The following is a 27,043-nucleotide window of genomic DNA, read 5'->3' on the forward strand; positions in this document are numbered from 1 at the left end:
GGTCCTCTCAAAGAGCTGCTGAGGGGGACCGCTGGAGTGCCGAAGACCCAGCACATCCCTTAGGCCCAGAGACAAGACGAGGCCTTCCAGGCTATAAAGAATGCCCTTACGTCATCCCCGATTTTGGCCTACGCAGATTTCGATCAACCGTTCCTGTTGTACACAGATGGTAGCCTTCATGGACTCGGTGCAGTACTTTCTCAGATACAGGATGGACATGAGAGAGTCATCGGGTATGCCAGCAGGTCCCTGCGAGACAGCGAAAGAAACCCTCACAATTACAGCTCCTTCCGGTTAGAGCTCCCGGCCAGACTTTCGTAAGTTTAAGCCCCCGGTGGTTGCGGCCCAGTCAAGAAGGGAGGCCTGCGCATTACCACGGTCCCTGTGGAGAACCAATGAGGAATGGGGACATGTTCAAGATGAAGACGAAGGGCTGAGATAGATGAAATGGTGGGTAACTCAGAAACGGAATCCTGGCAAACAAGAGAGAGATGATCTGGACTCTGAAATGAAGAGTGTGTTACACCAGTGGGATAGACTGGAAGTGCGAGAGTCAGTGCTATATCGTAAGAGACAGCAGCCAAAAGATATGGAAGTAAGGTGGCAGGTGGTCATGCCAAGAAGAATGGCTCAAGAAGTAGCTAAAGAAGCCCACAAATTTGGAGCTCACTTCGACCCCACAAAGACCTATCAATGGTTACAGCGGTATGTGTATTGCCCCCAGTTGGAGTCTGTGGTGGAAGAGGTTTGCCAGCAATGTCGAGTATGTGACCTCATTAAGAGCACCGAACAGAGGGCAGCCATCTAGACCATACAAACTAAGGAACCGCTAGAAGTCTTGATGATCGACTATCTCCTTGTGGGACACTCGGCCCGGTGGCTACAGTACTGTTTGGTGATGACCAATCATTTCTCTAAGTTCGCAGTTGTGACCCCGACTAGAGATCAGGCTGCGGAATCGGCGGCGCGAGCCATCTGTCAAGACTTCATCCGGGTGTATGGATGCCCAAAGCGCATCCATTCCGACCAAGGCGCATGTTTCCAAGGCAAGGTGATGGAAGAATTGTATCGTATGTGTGGCATCGAGCGATCCCAGACCACCCCTTACCACCCTCAAGGTAACGGAGCATGTGAATGCTTCAACCGAACCTTACTTCAAATGCTGAGAACGTTGAAGGAGGATAAGAAGGCGTGTTGGCCAGACTAGCTGCCAGAGTTGGTCTGGACCTACAACAATCGGGTCCACTCCACCACAGGTTATATCCCCTATCTACTGCTGTTTGGAAGAGCTGGACGAGAGATCATTGAGCTGAATTTGGAACAGCCAGAGGAGCTGATGGAGCGAACTGTCACCTCATGGGTGAAAGAGCATCTCATTGGTGAGCTGGACTGCAGAGTGAAGGCAAAAGGGCCAACAAGTGCTAAGCATCTCTGGGAACTCCTTCAAGATTGTTGGAAAACCATTCCCGGTGACTACCTCTTGAAGCTGATCAAGAGAATGCCAAGAGTGTGCAAAGAAGAGGATAATGATAAACACACAAACCAAATTCACACATCAACATCAACAGACTACTCCTAATTTGAATGCTTCTTCAACTCCAAACCAGGAAGTTGTAAGCTATCGCTGACTCCCAAGTGCAAGTGGTGAGCATATATACCAGAGGGGAGTGGCCAACACAGAACAGCTGAGACAATTCAGGACAGAGAGCTCCAGGAGATAAACAGATTTTATTAACATTTGTAATAACAGAGCAAGGAAAACCCGCACTGCTAATAGGAAAGTGAAGCAAATTTAATCAGTGCAGAAGTACAGTGGGGCAAAAAAGTATTTAGTCAGTCAGCAATAGTGCAAGTTCCACCACTTAAAAAGATGAGAGGCGTCTGTAATTTACATCATAGGTAGACATCAACTATGGGAGACAAACTGAGAAAAAAAAAAATCCAGAAAATCACATTGTCTGTTTTTTAACATTTTATTTGCATATTATGGAGGAAAATAAGTATTTGGTCAGAAAAAAAATTTCATCTCAATACTTTGTAATATATCCTTTGTTGGCAATGACAGAGGTCAAACGTTTTCTGTAAGTCTTCACAAGGTTGCCACACACTGTTGTTGGTATGTTGGCCCATTCCTCCATGCAGATCTCCTCTAGAGCAGTGATGTTTTTGGCTTTTCGCTTGGCAACACGGACTTTCAACTCCCTCCAAAGGTTTTCTATAGGGTTGAGATCTGGAGACTGGCTAGGCCACTCCAGGACCTTGAAATGCTTCTTACGAAGCCACTCCTTCGTTGCCCTGGCGGTGTGCTTTGGATCATTGTCATGTTGAAAGACCCAGCCACGTTTCATCTTCAATGCCCTTGCTGATGGAAGGAGGTTTGCACTCAAAATCTCACGATACATGGCCCCATTCATTCTTTCATGTACCCGGATCAGTCGTCCTGGCCCCTTTGCAGAGAAACAGCCCCAAAGCATGATGTTTCCACCACCATGCTTTACAGTAGGTATGGTGTTTGATGGATGCAACTCAGTATTCTTTTTCCTCCAAATACGACAAGTTGTGTTTCTACCAAACAGTTCCAGTTTGGTTTCATCAGACCATAGGACATTCTCCCAAAACTCCTCTGGATCATCCAAATGCTCTCTAGCAAACTTCAGACGGGCCTGGACATGTACTGGCTTAAGCAGTGGGACACGTCTGGCACTGCAGGATCTGAATCCATGGTGGCGTAGTGTGTTACTTATGGTAAGCCTTGTTACATTGGTCCCAGCTCTCTGCAGTTCATTCACTAGGTCCCCCCGCGTGGTTCTGGGATTTTTGCTCACCGTTCTTGTGATCATTCTGACCCCACGGGGTGGGATTTTGCGTGGAGCCCCAGATCGAGGGAGATTATCAGTGGTCTTGTATGTCTTCCATTTTCTAATTATTGCTCCCACTGTTGATTTCTTCACTCCAAGCTTGTTGGCTATTGCAGATTCAGTCTTCCCAGCCTGGTGCAGGGCTACAAATTTGTTTCTGGTGTCCTTTGACAGCTCTTTGGTCTTCACCATAGTGGAGTTTGGAGTCAGACTGTTTGAGGGTGTGCACAGGTGTCTTTTTATACTGATAACAAGTTTAAACAGGTGCCATTACTACAGGTAATGAGTGGAGGTAAGAGGAGACTCTTAAAGAAGAAGTTACAGGTCTGTGAGAGCCAGAAATCTTGATTGTTTGTTTCTGACCAAATACTTATTTTCCACCATAATATGCAAATAAATTGTTAAAAAAACAGACAATGTGATTTTCTGGATTTTTTTTTCTCAGTTTGTCTCCCATAGTTGAGGTCTACCTATGATGTAAATTACAGACGCCTCTCATCTTTTTAAGTGGTGGAACTTGCACTATTGCTGACTGACTAAATACTTTTTTGCCCCACTGTATGTGTAGCCAGATGCCGCAATCTTCTGGCCCGTCTCTGTTGTGGTATCCCTGTAACACGAACATTTCACTCTAATCTCTGACTATAGTTGATTTCTGGCATAAGGATTGCCATAGCTACGTAGATCAGGGGTGTCAAACTGCATTCCTCGAGGGCTGCAAACAGGTCATGTTTTCAGGATTTCCTTGTACTGCACAGGTGATAATTTAATCAACTACGCAAATAATGAATTGGTGATTAAATTATCACCTGTGCAGTACAAGGAAATCCTGAAAACATGACCTGTTTGCAGCCCTCGAGGAATGCAGTTTGACACCCCTGACGTAGATGATCTGTATCATTACGTACCTTCCGAACCCTGCTCCAGCCCAGCCCATTAAGACAAAGCTGTGAGAAACTGGGATGAAAATGCCAAAAGTTACAACATTTTTGCAAGTTTTCAAAGTTGTCAAAATTCTGGCGAAATTACTTTGATAAATCAGAATCTAAAACTGTTTAGAAATTGTATGTTTGATAGCAAGTTCTCTTTAAAGAAGTTCTCTATGTATATTGTTTAGATTATTTTTTTCAATTCCAAATATTATTCTATCTACTGGCTAACATGGTACCAAGATATATATCTTTCCTGTATTACAATGTCATGGTAACCCGTAAACAAGATATTCAGAAAAAGTGATTTTTTTTTTGGGCCAAATCAGTTTAGATTTGTGTGTATGTATATGCACATATATACAGCTCTGGCAAAATTAAGAGACCACTGCAAAATGTTCCGCTTGTCTGATTTTTCTCTTTATAGGTATGTTTTTTGAGCAAAATGTAAATTGTTCTTTTAGTCTATAAATTTCTGACAACATGCCTCTGAATTTCAAAGCAATAAATTTTGTATTTTTTTCTGACAAAGAAAAATGGTTAAAATAAAAACAAACAAACAGTGCTTTCAGACCTCAAATAAACAAAGAAAACAAGTTCATAATCATTTAGAAACAACAATACTAATATTTTAACTCCGGAAGAGTTCAGAAATCAATATTTTGTGGAGAAACCATGATTTTTAATCACAGCTTTCATGCATCTTGGCATGTTTTCCACCAGTCTTTCACTTCTTCTGGCACAAAAAAGTACCGTATTTTTCGGACTACAAGCATTAAGCAGCTGCTGGCACTGGAGCAGGATGCTGCGAGGGAGCGCCGTATAGGTAAGTGTAATGTTTTTTGTTTTTTTTATAATCTTTCCTGATGGGGCCATACATACCAGGAGCAGGGATGGGGGCCAATTATAAAAGAAAAAGAATGAAACCAATCATACCAGGAACGGGATGGAGCCAATTATAAAATAATAAGGATGGGGCCAATTATACCAGGAATGGGATGGGGACAATTATACCAGAATAAGGATGGGGCCAATCATAGCAGGACTGGGATGAGATGGTGCATACCAGGATCGGGATGGTGCCAATAATTCCAGGATAAGGATGGGGCCATGTACACCAGGATAGGGATGAGGGGGCCATGCATACCAGGATAGGGATAAGGGGCCATGTGTATCAGAATGGGAATGAGGGGACAGTATAGGGACCAGGATAGGGGATATTACAGTACAGAATTGACCATTTTGTGCTTCAATTTTTTCCCTAATTTCCTCTAAAACCTAGGTGCGTCTTATGGTCCAGTGCGTCTTATAGTCCGAAAAATACAGTAAGCAATTCTTCTTTGTATGATGGCTTGTGACTATCCATCATCCTCTTGATTACATTCCAGAGGTTTTCAATGGGGTTCAGGTCTGGAGATTAGGCTGCCCATGACAGGGATTTGATGTGGTGGTCTCTTAATTTTTGCCAGAGCTGTATATGTAGAACTGTAACCTACTGTAAATAAAAACAAATACTTGAAGTTACCCAAAACTGTCCTTTTACTAAATCCAGACTCCATACTCTTATACCCTATATATTAATTACACTTTTTCAGAGTCATTATTCAATGAAGAAGGCTGGTGCAGCATTAGGCTTTGGGACTGAGAATGTGATCCTGGTAAAATCCAATGAGAGGTAAATAATTACTTTATATTGAAAATGTAACATATAATATATAGTTACATTGCTAGCCGTAAGTATTTATAGGTTGCCTACCGTATATGTTCATATAACTTTTCAGAGTAACTGAGGAATAACAGCTTATTCATCAGTTTTCTCCTCAGCGGGCTTTATCTTTAATTTTCAATGGACTCTGTTCTGGTGTGAGGAGATTAGCTGCTTTGATGTCTCCCATACACTGCGCACACTGTCATAAGAACATTTGTGCTTCTTTCTTTTTGTAATACACAGAAACAGCATAGGCATGGGATACATTGCACACAAGTACTGAGCTGTGCAGATGTGAACCCTGCACTGCATGTTGCAAGTACTGAGCTGTGTAGATTTGAACCCTGCACTGGGATAAACTAAATGAGACAGCAGAAAAATCTCAGTCCCTCTGCTTCTGCTTGTTTTCTCCTCCCTCCTCTTTCCATAGACCTCAATATGATCTGTATCTTGATACCTCTGTGAGCTGTCAGCCTGTCTTATCTAGAGCGAGTTGGAGTTGAACTGTTTGTTAGAGTGAATGAGTTCAAGAGGCAGGAGGGAGGAGAAGTGGAGAAATTGAGAAAGCAGCATATTGCCCTGATAAAGATATATTACAAAGTTTCTTACATCAGCTTCTACTATTGATTTATGCAAAAAAAGTTTTATAAGGTATATTACCCAATAAGAGAGTTCCAAAAGTCTGTTTCATTACATGCTCATCAACTACTATGTTAATTACAGAGGGAAGATCATTCCTGAAGACCTGGAGGCCAAAATCATTGAATCTAAACAAAAGGTATGAATCTTCTGTAATCTTTGTATGTCACTAATTATCTCTGTATGACTATAGAAAGCATCGTATATATGAAGACAATGAACTTTTTTTTGTTTTTTTTTTTTGCAAAAACAGTACCGTCTAGCGTAGACCATGGGCTGTGTATGGTATTGCAGCTCTGCTCCATTCAATTAAATAAAGCTAAGCTGCAATACCAGGCACAGTGTAAGGACCAGGGGGGGCACTATTCCTGGAAAAGAAGCAGATACTCATTTATTATTTCATACAATTACTCTTTATAAAAATGCATTATTTTTTAATACATGATGATTACACTTTAAAAACCCTTAAATCCAATATTGCGCGAGTTCCGAAAGTGTGATTGTTCGATTTTTAAATTAAGTAGACGACTTTCTGGATTTAATCCAAGTTTTGCACATACTTACAATATTCGTGTGTTCCTTGCAGGGCCATGTTCCCCTTTATGTGAATGCTACGGCTGGGACCACAGTATACGGAGCGTTTGATCCCATTGATGAAATCGCAGATATATGTGAAAAGTACAACTTATGGCTCCATGTAGATGTAAGTAATCGTCATTTTAGTGCCATTTCGTCCGTGAGGCCGTGTAATGGACTGATCGTATTTTCTTGGCGCAGGCTGCATGGGGAGGAGGACTGCTCATGTCCAGGAAGCATCGTCATAAGTTGAATGGGATAGAAAGGCAAGTAAATAAAAAATTGGAAATTTACCAGACATGTGACAAAGAATCTGAACTAGTTCCTATGACACTGCCATATCTTGATGTGAGCAACCATGATAGCTTAGAAATATTGTATAGTGAAGCCATAGCACTCCCCGGTAGGAAAGGTACCTACATTGCCGTTGGAAAGTAAGAAAGCAGTGCCAAAAGTTAATGCTTTACAAAATGTAACCACAGCACTCGCAAAAGTGATTGTCCCAATGTCTGCATAAGAGCTCAACTAAAGTGGTTTTACGGCGTTTACCTGGCATAGTCTCAAGCCAGTCTCTTCTGCTGGCCAGAAGAATGTCACCGCTAAGCAACCAAAGACTTCTGACTAGTGATGAGCGAACGTGCTCGGATAACGTCTTATCCCCACGATGGCATAATTTGCAGCTGTTAGACAGCCTGAACACGTGCGGACATGGCTCGTTTGTTAGAGAATCCTCACTTGTTCAGGGTGACTAAGGCTTCTTTCACACTTCCGTCGGTACGGAGCTGTCACAAAGCGTCGGCGCGACGTACCGACGGACGTTGTGAAAATTTCGCACAATGTGGGCAGCGGATGCAGTTTTTCAACGCATCCTGTGCCCATTCTAAAGTCCCGGGGAGGAGGGGGCGGAGTTCCAGCCGCGCATGCGCAGTAGGATTTGTAGGATCCGACGTACGAAAAACGTTCCCTTTAACGTTTTTTTCGATACGACGGTCCGCCAAATACCGACGCATCCAGTGCACGACGTATGGAACGTGTGTCCATGCGTCGGTATGCGTCGGTAATACAAGTCTATGTGCAAAAAACGCATCCTGCGGGCAACTTTACAGGATGCGTTTTTTGCACAGAACGACGCATTGCGACGGAGGCCAAACGACGGAAGTGTGAAAGAGGCCTTACAGCTGCAAATGATGCAGCTGCGGGGACTCGGACATAATAGACGAGCACGTCCAGATACTCTGATAACACCCCAGCGTGGTCGGATAAGACGTTATCAGAGCACATTCGCTCATCACTACTTCTGACATGTAATCTCCATTCCTGCACTGATTTCTATAATCAATGTAGGACTCCAGGAATGGGCTAGCTGGTTTTATTTATGCCTTGTCAATTACATCTATCCATATGATTTCCAAGATTCCAGATTCAAGGCCCCCATGCACATTCGATAAAATGAACCACACATGCCAATTTCAGCTTTTAATGTGGACATTCCTCCGACAGATGGCGAGAAGATTCCAAACCATTTGTTCGGCAGAGACTACTCTGACAACAGCCCTCTCATAGAGGACATTATCACTACAGGACTACATGTCGTGTGCCTCCTGGTCCAACCCCACCCTCAACACTGATTAGCCGCTTTCTGCCCATGCACAGTGTACACAGAAAGAGCTGCCAATCAGTGGTGTGGACGGGGTTATACAGAGATCAGCATTTCAGCTGTGTTAATTCTGCAGCAGAGAAAACAGGGATTGTATCACAACTGCTGCACCCAGTAAACCAAGTGACACATCGCTGGAATCAGGGAAAAACTTGCTGACAGTTTCCCTGTAACCAAACAGCTTTTGTTTGTCAATGTAAAATATCTGTATTTAAAGCAGTTTATTGGTGCAAATTTTCTAAATGGCTCTACAAAAGTATTCATCAGAATCAACCATAACAACATTTATTGAAAAATATACAAAAAAACAGACTAAGCATAAAACATCAAAATTAGAGTCAATGACAAAGAAGATGGTTTGAATACAGGTGTAAAGACACACTGTCCACAGCAAAAAGTTAACCATTATGTAGCAGCAAGTTACATAAAGTGCTCGTGCCTATCGAGTTAATATCCTGCTCATACATGCCTCCATCAAAGTTAACCATTAGTGCCTGTTATTTCATTAATATAATATCCAATTACAAAATAAATCACTTCTACAAAAAGGGTAACTAATCATATATAAGAGGTGTATATCACTTTATGAGAGCACGATTAACACAGATATTATCATTAATTAGGTCTTACCCATAGTTCCCACAAAGGACAGTGTGCAGCCAGCCCCAACGTGCGTTTTGTATGGGCTTCCTAGGGGTTGTAGATCTCAACTTTATATAGGGCTCCAAACCTGCCGCTAATGAGTCGGTGCATGTATGGAGGCATGTATGAGCAGTATATTAACACTTTATGTAACTTGCTGGTTCTTAATGGTTCTCCCACCCACAAATAATACTTTTTTGCTGTGGACAGTGTGTCTTTACGGCTCACAGATGAAATCCAAAAAAGTGTTTTTTATTATCCAAGGTACATGAAGCAAGGTTCCTGACAAAGAGCGCATGTCGCTTGAAATGCGTCAACAGATGCCTGTATTCTCTTCTTTGTGGACACATAATTTTAATCTTTGCTTCATGTACCTTGGATAATAAAAAGCACTTTTTTGGATTTCACCTGTGAGCTGGAGTTTTCTGCTTTCTCCATTGGATGATGCACCCTGCCCAGGTCCTCCTGCCCAGGTCCTACCTGTGCTCCAGAAGTGTGGAATCGCAGGTGATGAGCTGGATTTTCTTCTGTCAATGTGTTTTTACACCTGTATTCAAACCATTTTCTTTGTCAGCTACTGCAATTTTCATGTTTTATGCTTAGTCTGTTTTTTTGTATATTTTTCAAAAAATGTTGTCATGGTTGATTCTGGATGGTTGTGCTCCAATTTCTTTATGTTATTAGGTCTAATGGGAGTGTCCTATACTAACTGTGGCCCTTTCTACTTCCAGGCGTAGGGCCTGATTTGCTAATATGTTATGTATTCTGTTCTAAAGATTCTATTTATAAAAATATTGATCAGCAGGGTAAAAATATTTAACTATTTAATAAAGGTTCTATTACCTGTCTGCAGCGAGTGCATTAGTAAATGCACAAAGAGGAAAGCAGTTGCAATCACCTGCATTAACAGACACATTTATCATCGATGACCTTTTGAATAGAATTTATTTTGAAAAGTGAGAAAAAGTCAAGTTTTGCATCTTTGGGAGAGATAACAAGAGCAGAGTGCAGACATTGCCATACTGTATCTTTATTATCAGGAGATACAAAGTGACATGCTTGATATCACTCTTCTCATTAGCATGTATTGATCGGACAGCAGCTGACATACCAAACTTACTCCCTCGCCTTTTTTTTTCCATTGCCTGGGGAAAATCAACCGCGACGTGACCTCTTTATTTGCCCCACTGAAACTTGACAAAAAATGTCAGTAAGAATAAGGTTGCTGAGATAATAGCGGAGACACAATCCATTGCTATAAACATCAAGCGGGACTGTTCTGTGAGAGTGGAAGCGCTGTCGGCAAGGGACAATCTGAACACGTTGCTGCTGCGTGTTATATAACGGATGCACATTGTATATTCATTTATGAAGCATGTTTTTCGGTTATGGAAGCCTCAAGCTATAAAAAGAAAAGTCAGTGAATACGTAGGAAAGCTTAGTGAACCAGCACACATGAATTACATAGAAAAAAAAAATCACAATTTACTTTTCTTCACTAGCCTTAAGAAAGACTGTAACCCATATATTCTGCTCTCTTGGTATAGAAATGTCTATAGGGATAAGCACGGCATAAACCAATTATCCCAGCTAAAGGTCACATTTTAGAGCTTGCACTGCTGTATGCCACCCATTCCAAGTCGTAAGCACAAGGAGATTACACTGATACAATGAGAAGTAGGAGATTTTTACTAAGAAAATGGCACCAACATCTTCCCACAAACTTAGCCGAGATTAATTATGTCTTTTAAACACTTCTTGCGTCCTCCTCGTTAATTTCAAAAAGTGTTGAAGAGCTAAGCGAAGTCTTAAAATGCATCAGATTCATTAATGACACAAAATCCTGGTGTAAAGTTACCTGACTAAGAGGTGGTGTAAGCAATGCAAATCTGAAAATTAGTTAATCGTTAAATCAGGTTTTTATGTTACATATATTTAAAATAAATTATATTTTTTTAATTTTTAATTTTATTTATTTTTCTTATCACTAAATTTAAAAAAAAAATCAGAAATCTTGCAACTTTCACATGGACCACTAAGCCTAATATTAGACTTATAGGGCCCGATTCATTAAGTCTGACCCTGCGCACCTCAGATTTAGTGAAGGACTCGCTGGAGTATGATGTGCCGAATTCATTAAGAGGCCACTTAATGAATTTGGCACATCTTACCAGACCAGTAGTGTGCGCCTCCCTGCTCCGAGCCAGAAATGCTACTCCAACTACCGCCATCTGTCATTATACATCTCACACACTGAGAAATTTGCTATGAGCTAAGGTGGGGGCGTGTTCTTGTTTATTTGAATGGAACTACCTGCTTATCATTGGTTAGCATCATACAGGGGAAGAAGTACACGCCCCCAGTGAAAACTGTCTGATAACACCCACATGGACAAATAAAAAGTTAACTTATTAAGTGCCAAGTACTTTTATGGCTAATATCCAAGCAACGGAGAGGGGAGATGTAAAAAAAAAAAGTTGTATTCCGCTCTGCAGCCACTATTACATCGTGGTTTCAGTTCAACATAAAAAATTGGGAAAAGTCTTCTTTATGTCTATATATATCACACAGCTTCTTTCAATCATCCATTAAAGAGGTGCTGCCATCAGTTTACAAGTGACCAGTTTTTGCTCTTATTTTATTACCGCTGCTCACTTGAGTAATCTGTTGTTAATTTATGTATTTATTTTGAAATCCACCATATGGTTCCAGAGATATGGGGCATTTTATTTAATGTACCCTATATGCTAATCTTTACAGTCTTTAATAAGGGGGCGGTGATCACACGTTAATTATGCAGAGCAACTTAAAGACACAAGACCAGAAAATCCTCTGAGCCGCGCCCCCTTGGTAAAGGCTCATAATAAATTGCACTGTATGGCAGATTAAAAAAAAAAAAAGTAATCTAGGGAGCAACTGGTATAAAATATGGGCATAATCTGGCCAATTGTGAACTGGTGACAGGCCTTCTTAAAATGTCCTCAGAAATGGGTCAGATTTGTTTTTCCAGCACATCTCATAGATGGTCCATCAGAATGAGATCTGGGGAATCTTGGTCAAAATCATTTTGGACGGAACCCAGACAAATTAATCTTATATATGATAAAAAAATTTTTTAATGGAGAACCTAAGCCCCTTAAACTCAATTTAGAGATTTTTGTTTTCAAATTGCTACCGACTCAATCGTCTTAAAGTGTGATAACGTCAACGTGTATTTAAAGACTGTTGTGGCAGAGATTTCCAATACGGACGATAGATGTCATGTTTGGTGTGGTCTGAGATTAGAATTGCCGTTATATTTCTTTTACAGAGCTGACTCGGTAACTTGGAATCCCCACAAGATGATGGGTGTATTACTCCAATGTTCTGCAATTCTCTTAAGGGAAAAGGTAGGAATTTATATAAGATGATTGTGAAACGCGTTAGCTCCAGTTTTATTATTTTTAATGCATGTTTGCACATAGAAATATTATAGTTAGCGCTTTTTCAGTAGTTAGTATTATTTTGTACAATATAATTTTTTCCCCCCCAGGGTATACTACAAGGATGCAATCAAATGTGTGCAGGATACCTTTTCCAGCAAGACAAGCAATATGACATATCATACGACACTGGAGACAAAGCAATACAATGTGGCCGCCATGTGGATATATTTAAATTCTGGTTGATGTGGAAAGCAAAGGTAAAAACTTCTGATTACATTAACACTATTGTATTGGAACGTTAAATTGTAGTAAATCATCATCTGGAGGTGACTTAGCGAGCAGCAAACAGCAGCTTCTGTGCCCTCAAGCTAGATTGACGACCTCTAATTAAAGGGGTTGTTCATTATTGCACCACTCCTTGTTAATTGGCCCAGGGAGATCAAAAAAGGATCAATACTTACCACCCGGATCAGTGCTGCTCCTCCACAATCAGTGATACATCCCTGCCAGAATCAACCTCTATTGGTGGCATTAAGCCAGTGTTGCAGCCAATCAGCGGCCAATGCTGTAGCCTTCATTTTTTGGGGGATGGGGCCAAAAAGTAAGCAACATGTTCCTTCCTTCCTTCCTTCATTCATTCATTCATTCATTCATTTCCTTACGCTGTGTCTTAGTCAATTCTCGTTTTTTTCCTTCCCAACAGGGCACTGTGGGATTCGAACAGCAGATCAACAAATGCTTGGAGCTGTCAGAATATTTATATTCGAAGATCTGCAATCGGGAAGATTTTGAGATGGTCTTCAAAGGAGAGGTAAGTCGTCACACATTAGAAGTGAATACTACAACTATTGCAGACAACCATGGAAGAACCCCTTATGGCAAATATATTGGGAGCTTCTTCCAGATTCTGATCTGCTACAAATAACATTTTTTTTAGATTTCAATGTTCATAATTTCCAACTGGGCCAATAGAGCAAAGCAGTTTTTAGACAAAGTGTTCACCCTGGGCAAAAATTCAAAGCAGGATCCCAAATGTTAATGCATTGTCACATACAGAAACGTGCAGGCTACATTTACACGAGCTGATTTTAGATTGTTAATTGAGCGCCGATCGACTATATTCAAATTGTCCAGTGTTTGTTTCCCGGCCTCTTTACACAGGTTGGCAAGGAATGATGGGGACAGAATAATCGGTAATGGATCAATCTGCCCCCATACAGAATCATGTGATCTGCAGCACATACTGTTTAAACCGGGCGATGTCTTGCCAAGGACAATGATTCTCGATCTGGCATATTCCACACACATTCATGCTGCACACACTGTATGTTAGGCCAGGGTCACACTTGCGAGAAACTTGCTCGAGTCTTTCACCTCAATACCTGGCACTGCCGCCGGCACTCGGACCGGAACGCTCCGCTACATAGAAATACATGGAGCCACTCACTCCGGTCCCGAGTGCCGCGGGTATTGAAATGCGAGACTCATGCGAGTTTTTTGCAAGTGTGACCCCGGCCTTACGTATATACTGCATACTACAAACACCATGCTAAAACACGCAGCGTGTTACACACACTCCATGCTACAAACACAAAATATGCTACATACACACACTGCATGCTACACTGCATAAAACACATACTCGGTGTAAAGGGCTCACCAGTCTCTCTCCTCTTCAGTTCCATCAATGTCATCGATGTCATCAATGGTCCTTTTACACTTCTAAACTCAAAAACTGCAGTGATAATGCAAGACTGGCATTATCAGTGCAATTACTAGCTTGTAAAGGCTGAGGGCTCTTTTGGGGATAGGGGCCATGGGCTATGGCCGTGTTTGCTTCTCCTAACACCAGCCCTGCAAAAGGGGGCATGATTTATGTAAACTCCAGGTGGTCTGGTGGCATTCCCATAAAGTGTAAGGTGGTTCATTTGAGGAGTAGGGGGATATCAAAAGGGGGCAGGGTTGTGGGCCTGACTTAAAGAGCACTTTTTACAGGATGAAAAGCGAACATTTTTTGCTCTTATTATATTCTCGCTGCTCCCCTGTGTATTTTGGAGTTTGAGGTTCTGTTTTGTCTTTTTTTTCTTTAATGTTGATTTTTGTATTGTTTACCAAGGAGGCATTGCTCATGGAGTAATAAAGCAGGACAGCCTAAAGACACGCCCCAGAGGATCATGTGAGCCATGCCACTTTGATAAAGACAATAAAAATAGCAGTAAATAAAAAGGCTTGTATCTAGGAGACCGTATGGAGGATTAAAAAAAACAAAAACCAACAAACCTAGAATACTCAGGGCAGGGGAGCACATTTTCCACTTTTGACATGATGATTGATCTCTTTAAACCTGCCTAGAAATATTGACAAATAGGCTAGATTCTATTGTCTTTCTTGCTATGTTTTATTCAATCTTCTTAAATTCTGAACGTCATGACAGTAACTGGTGACATAAGAAAAAGAGCTATGTTGTCAACTACTAGATTACTGAACTGGACCTGTATATTTTTACAGCCTGAACATACAAATGTCTGTTTCTGGTACATCCCCCCAAGTCTCAGAGATGTCCCTCCAAGTGAGGAAAGACAAGAAAAACTTCATAAGGTATGGTTTCTAAGTTGTATCAATTAATTATATCAATCGGATTAAGAAGTATTTCCTTTATACTGAGATTTGTTGCGTATGTAGATAATATTCGGCACAAGTATGGTGCAGTTTCTGGAATAAAAAAAATAATACCTTTCTAACCCAAGTGTCTAATGTTGCTCAACCGCAAGAGTCTGCTTTATTTTTTATTATTTATTAACTCTTGGTTATTGGCTATGTCTAGTATTGGAGCTGAGCTACAAGTTTCAGGCACTGTATATTTTTTGTTGCAGTTTTTCAGAATTGTGGAAACCGCAGAGCATCTTTACTACATTTTTGGAAAAACTTGAATTAAATGCCAGGGTTTTGAACACTTGCTGCAGGCACAACAAATTTGGACTGATGCATCAAATAATATATTTTATACATCCCATAGGTAAAATGTATGCAATTCTATTTACAGATACAACATATTATGCTGCATTTTATAGAGGATGTTTAGCACATATTAATTCCTGTCTTCAGTGAAGCTTATGAGTGCCCTCAAGTGTAGTGCCTGCAGCAGGAGCGGGCAGAAAAAGAAAAAGGCTCATCATAATTCACTTTTCCACCTACATTGGAGGTGGTAGTGGGCCTCTTACCTCTCGGTCCCATATCTAGCTGAACAGGTTGCACAAATAGTCCGGAGCCGTGGTGGGAAATTAATTTTTCCCGAGGGGCCACATGAGAAACCATGACTGTCAAACGAATTAGCTGAAATTAATTCTGCTCAATATTAATATTACCTTATTAATGTTAATTATTTTATATTAATATTCATATTGTAACTTAATATTGAGCAGAATTACATATATACAGTATGAGCCCCCACACAGCCAACTATGTACAGTATAAGCCCACACATAGCCCCCACCCATAGCCTTCTGTATGAACCATCACATAGCTCCCTGTATACAGTATGAACCATCACATAGCCCCCACCCATAGCCTCCTGTATACAGTATGAACCATCACATAGCTCGCTGTATACAGTATGAACCATCACATAGCCCCCTGTATACAGTATGAACCATCATACAGCCCCTGTAAACAGTATGGGCCCTCACATAGCCCCAATATACAGTATGAGCCCACACATAGCCCCCACCCATAGCCTCCTGTATACAGTATGAACCATCACATAGCTCGCTGTATACAGTATGAACCATCACATAGCTCCCTGTATACAGTATGAACCATCACATAGCTCCCTGTATACAGTATGAACCATCACATAGCCCCCTGTATACAGTATGAACCATCACACAGCCCCCTGTATACAGTATGAACCATCACACAGCCCCATGTATACAGTATGAACCATCACATAGCTCGCTGTATACAGTATGAACCATCACATAGCTCCCTGTATACAGTATGAACCATCACATAGCTCGCTGTATACAGTATGAACCATCACATAGCTCCCTGTATACAGTATGAACCATCACATAGCTCCCTGTATACAGTATGAACCATCACATAGCTCCCTGTATACAGTATGAACCATCACATAGCTCGCTGTATGCAGTATGAACCATCACATAGCTCCCTGTATACAGTATGAACCATCACATAGCCCCCTGTATACAGTATGAACCATCACATAGCTCGCTGTATACAGTATGAACCATCACATAGCTCCCTGTATACAGTATGAACCATCACATAGCTCCCTGTATACAGTATGAACCATCACATAGCTCGCTGTATGCAGTATGAACCATCACATAGCTCCCTGTATACAGTATGAACCATCACATAGCCCCCTGTATACAGTATGAACCATCACATAGCTCCCTGTATACAGTATGAACCATCACATAGCTCGCTGTATACAGTATGAACCATCACATAGCTCCCTGTATACAGTATGAACCATCACATAGCCCCCTGTATACAGTATGAACCATCACAAAGCCCCTGTAAACAGTATGGGCCCTCACATAGCCCCAATGTACAGTATGAACCATCACATAGCCTCCTGTATACAGTATGAACCATCACATAGCTCCCTGTATACAGTATGAACCATCACATAGCTCCCTGTATACAGTATGAACCATCACATAGCTCCCTGTATACAGTATGAACCATCACATAGCCCCCTGTATACAGTATGAACCATCACATAGCTCCCTGTATACAGTATGAACCATCACATAGCTCGCTGTATACAGTATGAACCATCACATAGCTCCCTGTATACAGTATGAACCATCACATAGCCCCCTGTATACAGTATGAACCATCACAAAGCCCCTGTAAACAGTATGGGCCCTCACATAGCCCCAATGTACAGTATGAACCATCACATAGCCTCCTGTATACAGTATGAACCATCACATAGCTCCCTGTATACAGTATGAACCATCACATAGCTCCCTGTATACAGTATGAACCATCACATAGCTCCCTGTATACAGTATGAACCATCACATAGCTCCCTGTAAACAGTATGGGCCCTCACATAGCCCCAATGTACAGTATGAGTCCACACAGTCCCCTTATAAACAAACACTCACCTCACTTCCATTACCCTGGCACTCTGCTCCGGTCTCTAGAGCACTGGCTCTCTGTACAGCAGAAGTAATGTACTTATTAAAGACCAACACTGGTCGAAACGTTGTTTCATGACGGAAAAAAGTTTTTTTTTATCACCTGGATTGGATGCTGTTCCTCTTTTACTTTTTGGGTCATCTCATCTGCCGTCTCAGTCGCACACACTGATTTGTAGAAGAAGAAGTCGGCAGCTCCGCTCTCAACCAATGTATTCACCGCTATCTGCATCCTGTGGATGCAGATAGCGGTGATATCGGGACGCAGGCGGGGGTGGTGGATGGCACCGTTTTCAGCCCTTCTGCTGTCTCAGTTGATGGACTCGACTGGAATATCTAGAGGGCCGTATATGACCCGTGGGCCTCACTTTGCCCAGTTCTGGTCTGAAGGAAGCATTCTGGAATATGAATATTCAATGCTTTACACCCTTGGTACTAACTTTTTGCTGAAAATTTTTGTTCCATCACATAGTCAATTTTTCCTTCTAAAATCCTGACATTTGACCAATTTTTGGAATATACTTTTCATACGAGAAGTAAGTGCCGATGATTTTCTTTCACGAAAACCCGTACTAATTTATGTATATACCTTGTGGTATCATGCAAATGTCTCTACTGATCTGTTGGGCAACTATATGAACTCCAGGAACTTCACTGATATCAAAGTCCTGAATTTTCCCAGCGTATGCTATGGCCAGTCACAATTATTTAAACATGGATCTGTTTTCTTCAAGGTTGCTCCAAAGATAAAAGCTCTAATGATGGAATCTGGAACAACTATGGTGGGATATCAACCCCAGGGAGACAAGGCAAACTTCTTCCGGATGGTCATCTCCAACCCTGCAGCCACCAAATCAGACATTGACTTCTTGGTGGAAGAAATTGAGAGATTGGGTCAAGAATTGTAATAAGTGTGACAAATCCACTGAACCCTCTCTATGCTGGGGAAACCTACTCCATCGCCCAAATGGTTGAATAGTATTTTGTTTTTTTTGTGAAAGAAAGGAAACATTTTTAAGGAACCCCTCCCTCAATACAGCTCTTTTCTGGCGCCTTAACAAACATAGGTTGCTGAAGTGTATAACCGTAATTATTATCTAACGTATACAGTGACAACTGGCATTAACTGTGTTTGTTAAGGTTGTCAGATATGTACAAAATCCAAGGTAACTTGAGTGTTGTAATATGTATCCACATGTACGTCTGTGTGAATATTTATGTACAGGGCCGGCCCTTGACATATGTAGTGTAGGCCATTGCATAAAGCCGTAATTGCTAATAGAGCAGGGATTCTAATATGTAAGGAAGGCATCGTACCAGACCTGAAAACCAGGGATATATACAAAATGGCTCCCTAAGCCAAGGTTTTACTTGTTCGGCAAATTGAAACTTATGTGACATCAATGCACTACATATATATTTATTCACTAGTGTAATATTGCGTGCACATAGGAAAAAAAACCTACAACATTTTGCAATGCCATTTTGATCAATGTAATGATGCAGAAAAAGTCACTGATTTAAAGATATAAAGGCGATGGCTGCATTGTCTTTTCATGGAACTCATGATGTCTTATCTAGTTTGTCAATTTCTAGGAGATAGGCTAAAGTCAACCATGGCCACCACCAAAAAGTCTTGTAAACAGCTGATGAAGGACCTCGCGGAAATGTGTTTTAGCATTTATGGTGGTGTACTACTTTAAGTTTAACCCTCCTCCTTGCATATTGTGCAAGCGTGCAGACTTCCTTTACAAGTGTGAAGTGATCACAAGAAGTGCCATCTGCTATACATTAAACTGCCTCTTCATAATGCACAAACTTGTTTAGGTCTTTCCCACACAGTCAACATAAAAGTATGAGAAGATGTGAAAAAGATTAGTAGAGACTAGTGATGAGCGAGTGTGCTCGTTACTTGAGATTTCCGAGCATGCTCGGGTGTTCTCCGAGTATCTTGGGCGTGCTCGTAGGTTATGTTTGTGTCCCCGCAGCTGCATGATTTGCGGCTGTTAGACAATCTGAACACATGCGGGGATTGCCTGTCTGTTAGGGAATCCCCACATGTGTTCAGGCTGTCTACGAGCACGCCCAAGATAGTCAGAGAACACCCGAGCATGCTCGAAAACCTGAGCACACTCGCTCATCACTAGTAGAGACATAAAAAATACATGAAAAATAATTGAATGAAAAATGTTACAGACGTTTGCCTTCTCTCACGTCATTGATCTCGATTTACCAGACGAGAAATCCTTAGGCCGATGGCATAGAATCCCGCATTCAATATAGATCTTTCTCAGATTTGCTTTTCTCCATGACATAACTAGTCGGAAAAGCGTTAATCAGTAAATAGTTGTGCATCCCTGTCTTAGTATCTTGGGGGTTATAGTAGCACAGTCGTTGTAACAGGTATACTCTTGCTGTATTTCTAGGGATTATTTTGTGTAGATTGTGTACATTATTGTCCAAAAACTTTGTGTACTGGGATTAAATGTCATAGTTTTAAAGCAGTTTAACTGTTAAAATATAACTATATAAAAATACTTGCTTATTTATATGCAGAGATTTACCATGTTAAAGAGGTGTCTTGTATTTTCTTCCATTTGTATTGTATTCTATTTATATATATGAATATACATAGTATATATTATTGAGGTAAGTTATGAACAATGTTTATTGTAATTTAGTGTCTTTGTGAGCCAAAGAAATCAAAAATAATATATAGTGGAACCTGTATCTTTACTATAGTGCCCTCAAATGTAGTTCAGAAGTATGAAATATATGTCTAGGTTTATCAAGGGGTGCAAAGATTTAGCTGCTATTAATACTCATTTGCATGAAATGGGGTATAAGTAATGTTAAACTGCGTCCCCCTTTGAAAAATCTAGTATGTAGGCTCATATAAATTACAATTCTAGCACTTTAATTCATCAGCATTGAATTTATAAATTGAATTCATTACAATATGATGGACCAACACAACATTCTTTTTGTTGATTTATATCCATTTTTTTTTATTTTTGAACCCATAAAGTTTTCTCCATTGTTGGTCAATACTCCATCGACAATGTCAAGCCTTCTTTGTTAAAAGCTGCAGATCTAAAATAAAAGGACAGAAATTAAAGCAGGCTGTAATTACGTTAATTACGGTAATAAATGCACTGGCAACTGGGCTACATAATATAAGTGACCCAAAGCTTAAAGTGGATCAGTCAAATTTTTCTCTCATGATAGTTGTGGATAGAATGGTGGATGCTGAGCTCGGAGATATATGGTTATCTATGGTTTCATACTATATTTTCTTATAAAAAAAAAGCTGTTTAAAGAGAAAGCCTGAGAGTCCTTGCTTTCCCCCGCCCATACATATTAATAGCCCTACATATATACAAACATATACAGGAAAAGCTGTCAATCAGTCTATGTGGGCGGGAAGAATGAGGACTCACAGGCTCTGAGTCCTGGCATCATTTTAACAGCTTTTTAAATTAAAAAAATATTGAATCAAATCATGGCATGGTATATATCTCTGATCACGATGAATTCCGCTCAGTCCAGTGCTGCTCTCAGCATACCGGAGAAATCCTCTTTACTATAGTTTTTATTTATAGGACATGTAATCAAACAAGGCAATAAACTTTTTCTTTTGGTATATTATTTTTGACAACTATAGAACCTTTAAGGCCTTATCTTTTTTGTACAGCATCTTAGGTTAATCACTTATCCCTAACAACTCATAGTCCATCATTTCTCACAGGACTATTATATCACTACACTTAAAGAAAACATGTCACCAAGTCAAAAGTGCCCGGTTTTTGCTCTTATCTTACTTCTACTGCTACCCTTAGTTTTACTAATATTTATTTTTTACGGTTCCAGAAAATGAAATGCTAATTTTTATGGTTTTTACGAAGCGGACATGTCTGGCAGGATCCTCTGGGGCGTGTCGTTAGGCTGCTTTGCATTATTTCCCTATGGGCAACATCCATTTGGTATAGACCAAAAAAAAAAATCGCACTAAATATAAGGGTCCATATCTCGGGAACCGTATGGCGGAGTTTAATAAAGAATAAAGCAGAATATTAAGGGGAACAGCAGGGACCAAATAAGAGCAAAATCTGGCAATATTTGGCCTGGTAACAGGTTTTCTTTAAATATCTGAACTTAAACAAAGAAGTAGAGATACACAGGGATCACTGTCACCCCACTGAGAGACAAGGGTCACTTTGGTATTGGCAGCTTGTGTTAGAAGCTTATAGTAGCCATACTGTCCACCTATTCCCATGGGCCCTCATTTTGCCGACACCCTGGGATTGGTAGCTGTACCATACATTATCATCAATCACGTACGAAACTTCTCCACTTTCATTTTATCTCTATATAACTTGGTCAAGTACTGTCTGAAATAGTAGATTTCTACACCCGTACTCATCTCCCATAATGTCGTGTCCCAAAATGTCTCCAAAAGTTTAACTGGTTGTGACAATCTTGTGTTCCACCCTGTAGTGTCTGTCAAAAGGCTTTGTCCTACTTTCACAATATGTTCGCTTTCTTCATCCTAGTAGGTGAAAGCACATAGTGATGTCATAAGTGAAACATTATATTAAAAAAAAAAATTAAACTTATAAAAGATTAAGTGCCAATGTACAGAAACACAGCAGGACTCATTGCAGTGGAGTTATCAGTCTGGAATATTTCATAAAGTTCATGTAGATATTGGAAAAACGGACAGAAGTGAGACAGACTGGTTACTAAGGAAGCAGGGCCTAACACAGGTTGTCAGGCCGCCTGCTGCATAGCAACCAGTGCAGGAACCAATCATGCAGCAGCTTCCTGCTGCTGAAAAATGAAAGCAGCAATGTCATTGGTTGCTACGGGCAACAAGAAAAGTTTTTTCTTCTTTTAGAAGTTATTTAAATTTACCCAAAGTGGTTTTTTTTTTCAATAAAACGCATCAATCTTGCTTTTTTTTTACAGACCATTGGTGGTCCAGCAGGCCAGTTCTCCTACCTGTTCTGATAAGTAGGTCTGGCGTGATGTACGCACGCATGACGTTGTACCAGGCCTACTAGTCAGAAGAGGTAATGGCAAGTAACAGAAGGTTCTCAGGGCTGTAGTCTGGCAGTCCCGGACAATGGACATGGCCTACGGATCATCATCCTGCAAATCTTTTTAGGAAACTCTAATAGGCCATGATGTAGAGTGGCGCTGTTCTGTAAAGGAAAACCCCTTAAAGCAAAACCCCTTTAAATCTCATAGTGCTATTTTCCATTATAATTAGTTATCTAGTACTGATGTTTAGGCCCAAAATCATAACGTTTGACATTTCCATACCTAAATGAGACCGTTTCAGAAATACATTAGACACGTTCCCATTGATCAGTAAATCCATATATGAAAACTTTATATGTTTCCAGACTGATAAATGAAAGGACTCCATGTTGTCTCAGGAGGAATGTCAGGGATTGTTGCAATAGTCACACTGCCAAATTTGGATTTGTCAGGGCACAGTATGTGTGAACGTGAGCGATCTGGTGTGGTGTGATCGATGGACTCTTGCTATCCTGTGACTTATAAGAGATGTTTAACTATTAAAGATGATATGCAATGCAGTTTTAATTTTTCAATAAAATCTACTTTAAAACCGCAGCCCGTTTCACTCTGTCTTTAAAGTTGGTAAGTAGATTTTGAGGGAACTTGATACACCAGGTCCGGGTGTGACAGCTACACAATCTTCTCCCTTGACAAAACAAAAGCGCTCAGAATGGTCCCTAATGTCCCCTCAAAAGACCAAAATTCTAGCAAAAGTTGTTCCTAAACGTCCAGGTTGTGGGATCCCAGCATGTAGAGGTGGATTCTGTGAAGTGATCGCCGGCCGTAGTCATGACTGAGCTGATGCTTCATATCGATCGGGGACTTTCTCCAGACCTCCATCTTCAAGAGCCGACAAACATAACTTAGGGGACACGCAGCACATTTCAGAAGCAAAAGTTTACTGAATAGTTCAAGTTCATCAGATTGTAACACACAGTAGTGGGCACAACACTTCTCATTGTTTGTTTCCTTAGTACAGCACGCCCTCAGCATCGCTATTATTATTATTATTATTATTTATTATTATAGCGCCATTTATTCCATGGCGCTTTACATGTGAGGAGGGGTATACATAATAAAACAAGTACAATAATCTTAAACAATACAAGTCACAACTGGTACAGGAGGAGAGAGGACCCTGCCCGCGAGGGCTCACAATCTACAAGGGATGGGTGAGGATACAGTAGGTAGGGTAGAGCTGGCCGTGCAGCTATCCGTTCCTCCTGGACTATCCCCACGTTCACTGGCTCCCTCTGCCCCTGCGATTTCTTGTACAGTCCCCAGTAGGGTTGAGCGAAACGGGTCGAAATTGTTCAAAAGTCGCCGACTTTTGGCAAGGTCGGGTTTCATGAAACCCGACCCGACCCCAGTGGGGGGTCGGCCATGAAGTCGGCGATCTTTTGAATCTGGAATCGGAATTCCGATCCCGATTCCCGATATGTTTAAGATATCGGGAATTGGTATCGGAATTCAGATTAAAGTGTAAAATATAGAATTAAAATAAAAAATATTGCAATACTTACCCTCTGATGCGCCCTGATACTAACCGGCAGCCTTCCTCCTTCGAATCCGCGCTTCTAGGACCTTGCCGTGACGTCGCGGTGACGTCGCGGCTTGTGATTGGCCGCGCGGCCGCCCATGTGACCACTCGCGCGGCCAATCACAAGCCGCGACGTCACCCGCGACGTCACCGAAGGTCCTGGAAGGGCTGATTCTTAGGAAGGAAGGCTGTCGGAAGGAAGCAGGGCGCTTCCGAGGGTGAGTATATACCTAATAGGAATATACTCACCCTCGGCCGACCCCGACTTTTTTATAGGATCGGCCGATTTCACTCGACCCGACTTTTCCAAAAGTCGGGTTTCGTGAAACCCGACCCGATCCTATAAAAGTGAAGGTCGCTCAACCCTAGTCCCCAGTACACCTGGGATCATTTTCCTTCCTACAGTTCAACAAACTTTGTCACCTGTAAGCCTGGGGATAATGCACTCTTCATGCTACCCATACCGAGCCATGAGCTCAGGACGGTGCCTACACAAACCCTACACGGCCACATTCACAGAGAAAGAGAGAGATCTCGCTCTCTGCACTAGGGTACCGTCACACAGTGCAATTTTCATCGCTACGACGGTACGATCCGTGACGCTCCAGCATCGTAACAATATCGCTCCAGCGTCGTAGACTGCTGTCACACTTTGCAATCTACGACGCTGGAGCGATAATTTCATGACGTATGTGCGATGTAGAAGCCGTTGGTTACTATGCGCACATCGTATACGATATATGTTACACCATGCGATCATGCCGCCACAGCGGGACACTAGACGACGAAAGAAAGTTTCAAACGATCTGCTACGACGTACGATTCTCAGCGGGGTCCCTGATCGCAGGAGCGTGTCAGACACTGCGATCTCGTAACTATATCGCTCGAACGTCACGAATCGTGCCGTCGTAGCGATCAAAATTGCACTGTGTGACGGTACCCTTACCCAGTGCTTCCATATACTTTACTAAGCTCTTACAGAATGTTATCTGCTCTAATGATGTTGTAATTCGGTTACAGCTTAGTAAAGTACATGGCCGCTCTGTTAGTGCAAAGAGAGGGAAATCTCGCTCTTTCACAATTAGAGCAGCCGCAGATGGTTGTGGGATCTCGCTCTGCATGTCAAGATGCCACAACCGTAAGTTCAGGTCCAATTTGTGCTTGAAATTCAGGTTCTTTCAGAGGACATTAGAGATCCTTCTGGGCACTTATTAATAGATTATATTCAGAAAAATCACCAATCGGGCTGCCCACTCTTGTATTAAAGAGCTAATTAAAAAGGGCAGCCTAAGATTGATGATAAGTACTTATTAAGGACAGGCAAAAAAGGAAAACCAGCACCAGGTGATTTCCATAAAAATTCAAATTTTGTCTTTTATTTAATACATTGTTTGTAAAAAGTTAAAAACATACATGTCATAGAATGTCAAGGGGCAAACATCCCCCGCACGCCTGACGCGTGTCAGACTTTATGTCCTTAACTCATAGGATGCCGCATAGGATGCTGGTTTTTCCTTTCTTTGCCTGCATTTACAAGTGGACTCCAGCCACATTGAACTTGGACCTGTGGTCCTGTGATACTCTGGTGAGCACTGTGAAAATCCTTTTTCCCCTTGTCCCATGTTGATTTAGGACTCTTCAAGGACCAATGCACAAATAGTATTGCATTTCAAGGCATTTGACACTAATCATTATACAATTGCAGAGTGCCAGTGGGTTATCATGGTAGCTAGGTACCTTATAAAGGCCATCATTATCTGCCTATTAAAGTAGAAGTGGCCTGATAGGTGGTCTGTGAGTGTAAAGGCCCCCATACACATTAAATTAAAGTTGGCCAAACCCGCCAATTCGGTAGGGGCAGCCAACCATCTGATGTAGACCTCCTGAATCTACCCAAAAAAATTATGTCAGGGAACAGAAGCATCAAATGGTTGGAATTTCAATGGTCGATCCTTTTGTTTTCAAGGGATATAAGCCTCTGCTGAAGGTGTCTTGCAGCTATGGAGAAAGCGGGAACATGGATATGTGGTGGGAAACGGACTCAGTGGTTCATAGGATCACTAGCAATGTTCAAGTACACCTCCGTCTTGAGGAGAAAATGACCCTTGGCTGGGGAACCACACTGGACCCAATGGTGATCGACCTGTCTATGGTGATTGAGGGTTGTTGACCTGTGACTTGAGATTCTGTCTTCTGTAGACTAAAAAAGGCCCAGACTCACAAAGTGAGACAGATCCTAATGTTGTTCCATCTTTGTTTACTATTAGTTATTAATGATCTTTCTGGAAACCGTTGTTCCATTTAAAGAAAATCGATAATGAACTATGATAACCACCCAATAATTGTAGGTAGCAGGTCAAAGAAATGGTATCAGCCCAGCTCTTGTTTGTATTTTTTGCGAGATAATTAAAGCCTATTGACAATCTTTCATGGGTTAAGTGAAGCGATGAAGACAGAAAGGAATTTTTCAAAAGCTATTCAATCAATGCAATACCTCAGTGTTTCATTATAAGGACATTAACAAAACTGATGTGTCTGCTTTGACACTCCTGCTCACCATCTGTGTTGCAACCTGATCAATGGCACACATTTTGTTGAAGATGTAAGAGATCGGTTTTGTGAGAGTATTGATCTTGATTAAGGTCCTTATTCCTCGAGATACGTTATGGATACAAAAATGTATTTTCTTACTCCATTATTAGTGCATACATCTCACTCTTTATCACACATTACATTTTTGCTGCAATTTTTACTAAGTTACCAGTCACAATTTAAACAGTTTATAAAGCGCTATTGCTCCTGACAAA

General features: G+C 41.2%; 1 protein-coding gene across 3 annotated transcripts in view; it reads left to right on the top strand.

The window, feature by feature from the left end:
• The window catches only part of GAD1 (glutamate decarboxylase 1), a 90,724-nt gene extending 67,473 nt beyond the window's left edge, over positions 1 to 23,251 (top strand). For all 3 annotated transcript variants that reach the window (XM_069733122.1, XM_069733120.1, XM_069733121.1), the window contains exons 9-17: positions 5,383 to 5,462; positions 6,219 to 6,273; positions 6,721 to 6,837; positions 6,912 to 6,976; positions 12,320 to 12,398; positions 12,542 to 12,691; positions 13,138 to 13,245; positions 14,943 to 15,032; positions 18,346 to 23,251. In XM_069733122.1, the coding sequence (XP_069589223.1) occupies positions 5,383 to 5,462; positions 6,219 to 6,273; positions 6,721 to 6,837; positions 6,912 to 6,976; positions 12,320 to 12,398; positions 12,542 to 12,691; positions 13,138 to 13,245; positions 14,943 to 15,032; positions 18,346 to 18,519 (918 nt within the window). In that variant the 3' untranslated portion in view covers positions 18,520 to 23,251. The remainder of the gene's footprint in view (positions 1 to 5,382; positions 5,463 to 6,218; positions 6,274 to 6,720; positions 6,838 to 6,911; positions 6,977 to 12,319; positions 12,399 to 12,541; positions 12,692 to 13,137; positions 13,246 to 14,942; positions 15,033 to 18,345) is intronic.
• Positions 23,252 to 27,043: the final 3,792 nt, after the last annotated feature.

The sequence above is a fragment of the Ranitomeya imitator genome, chromosome 7, assembly GCF_032444005.1.
Source record: "Ranitomeya imitator isolate aRanImi1 chromosome 7, aRanImi1.pri, whole genome shotgun sequence".
Lineage (NCBI taxonomy): Eukaryota > Metazoa > Chordata > Amphibia > Anura > Dendrobatidae > Ranitomeya > Ranitomeya imitator.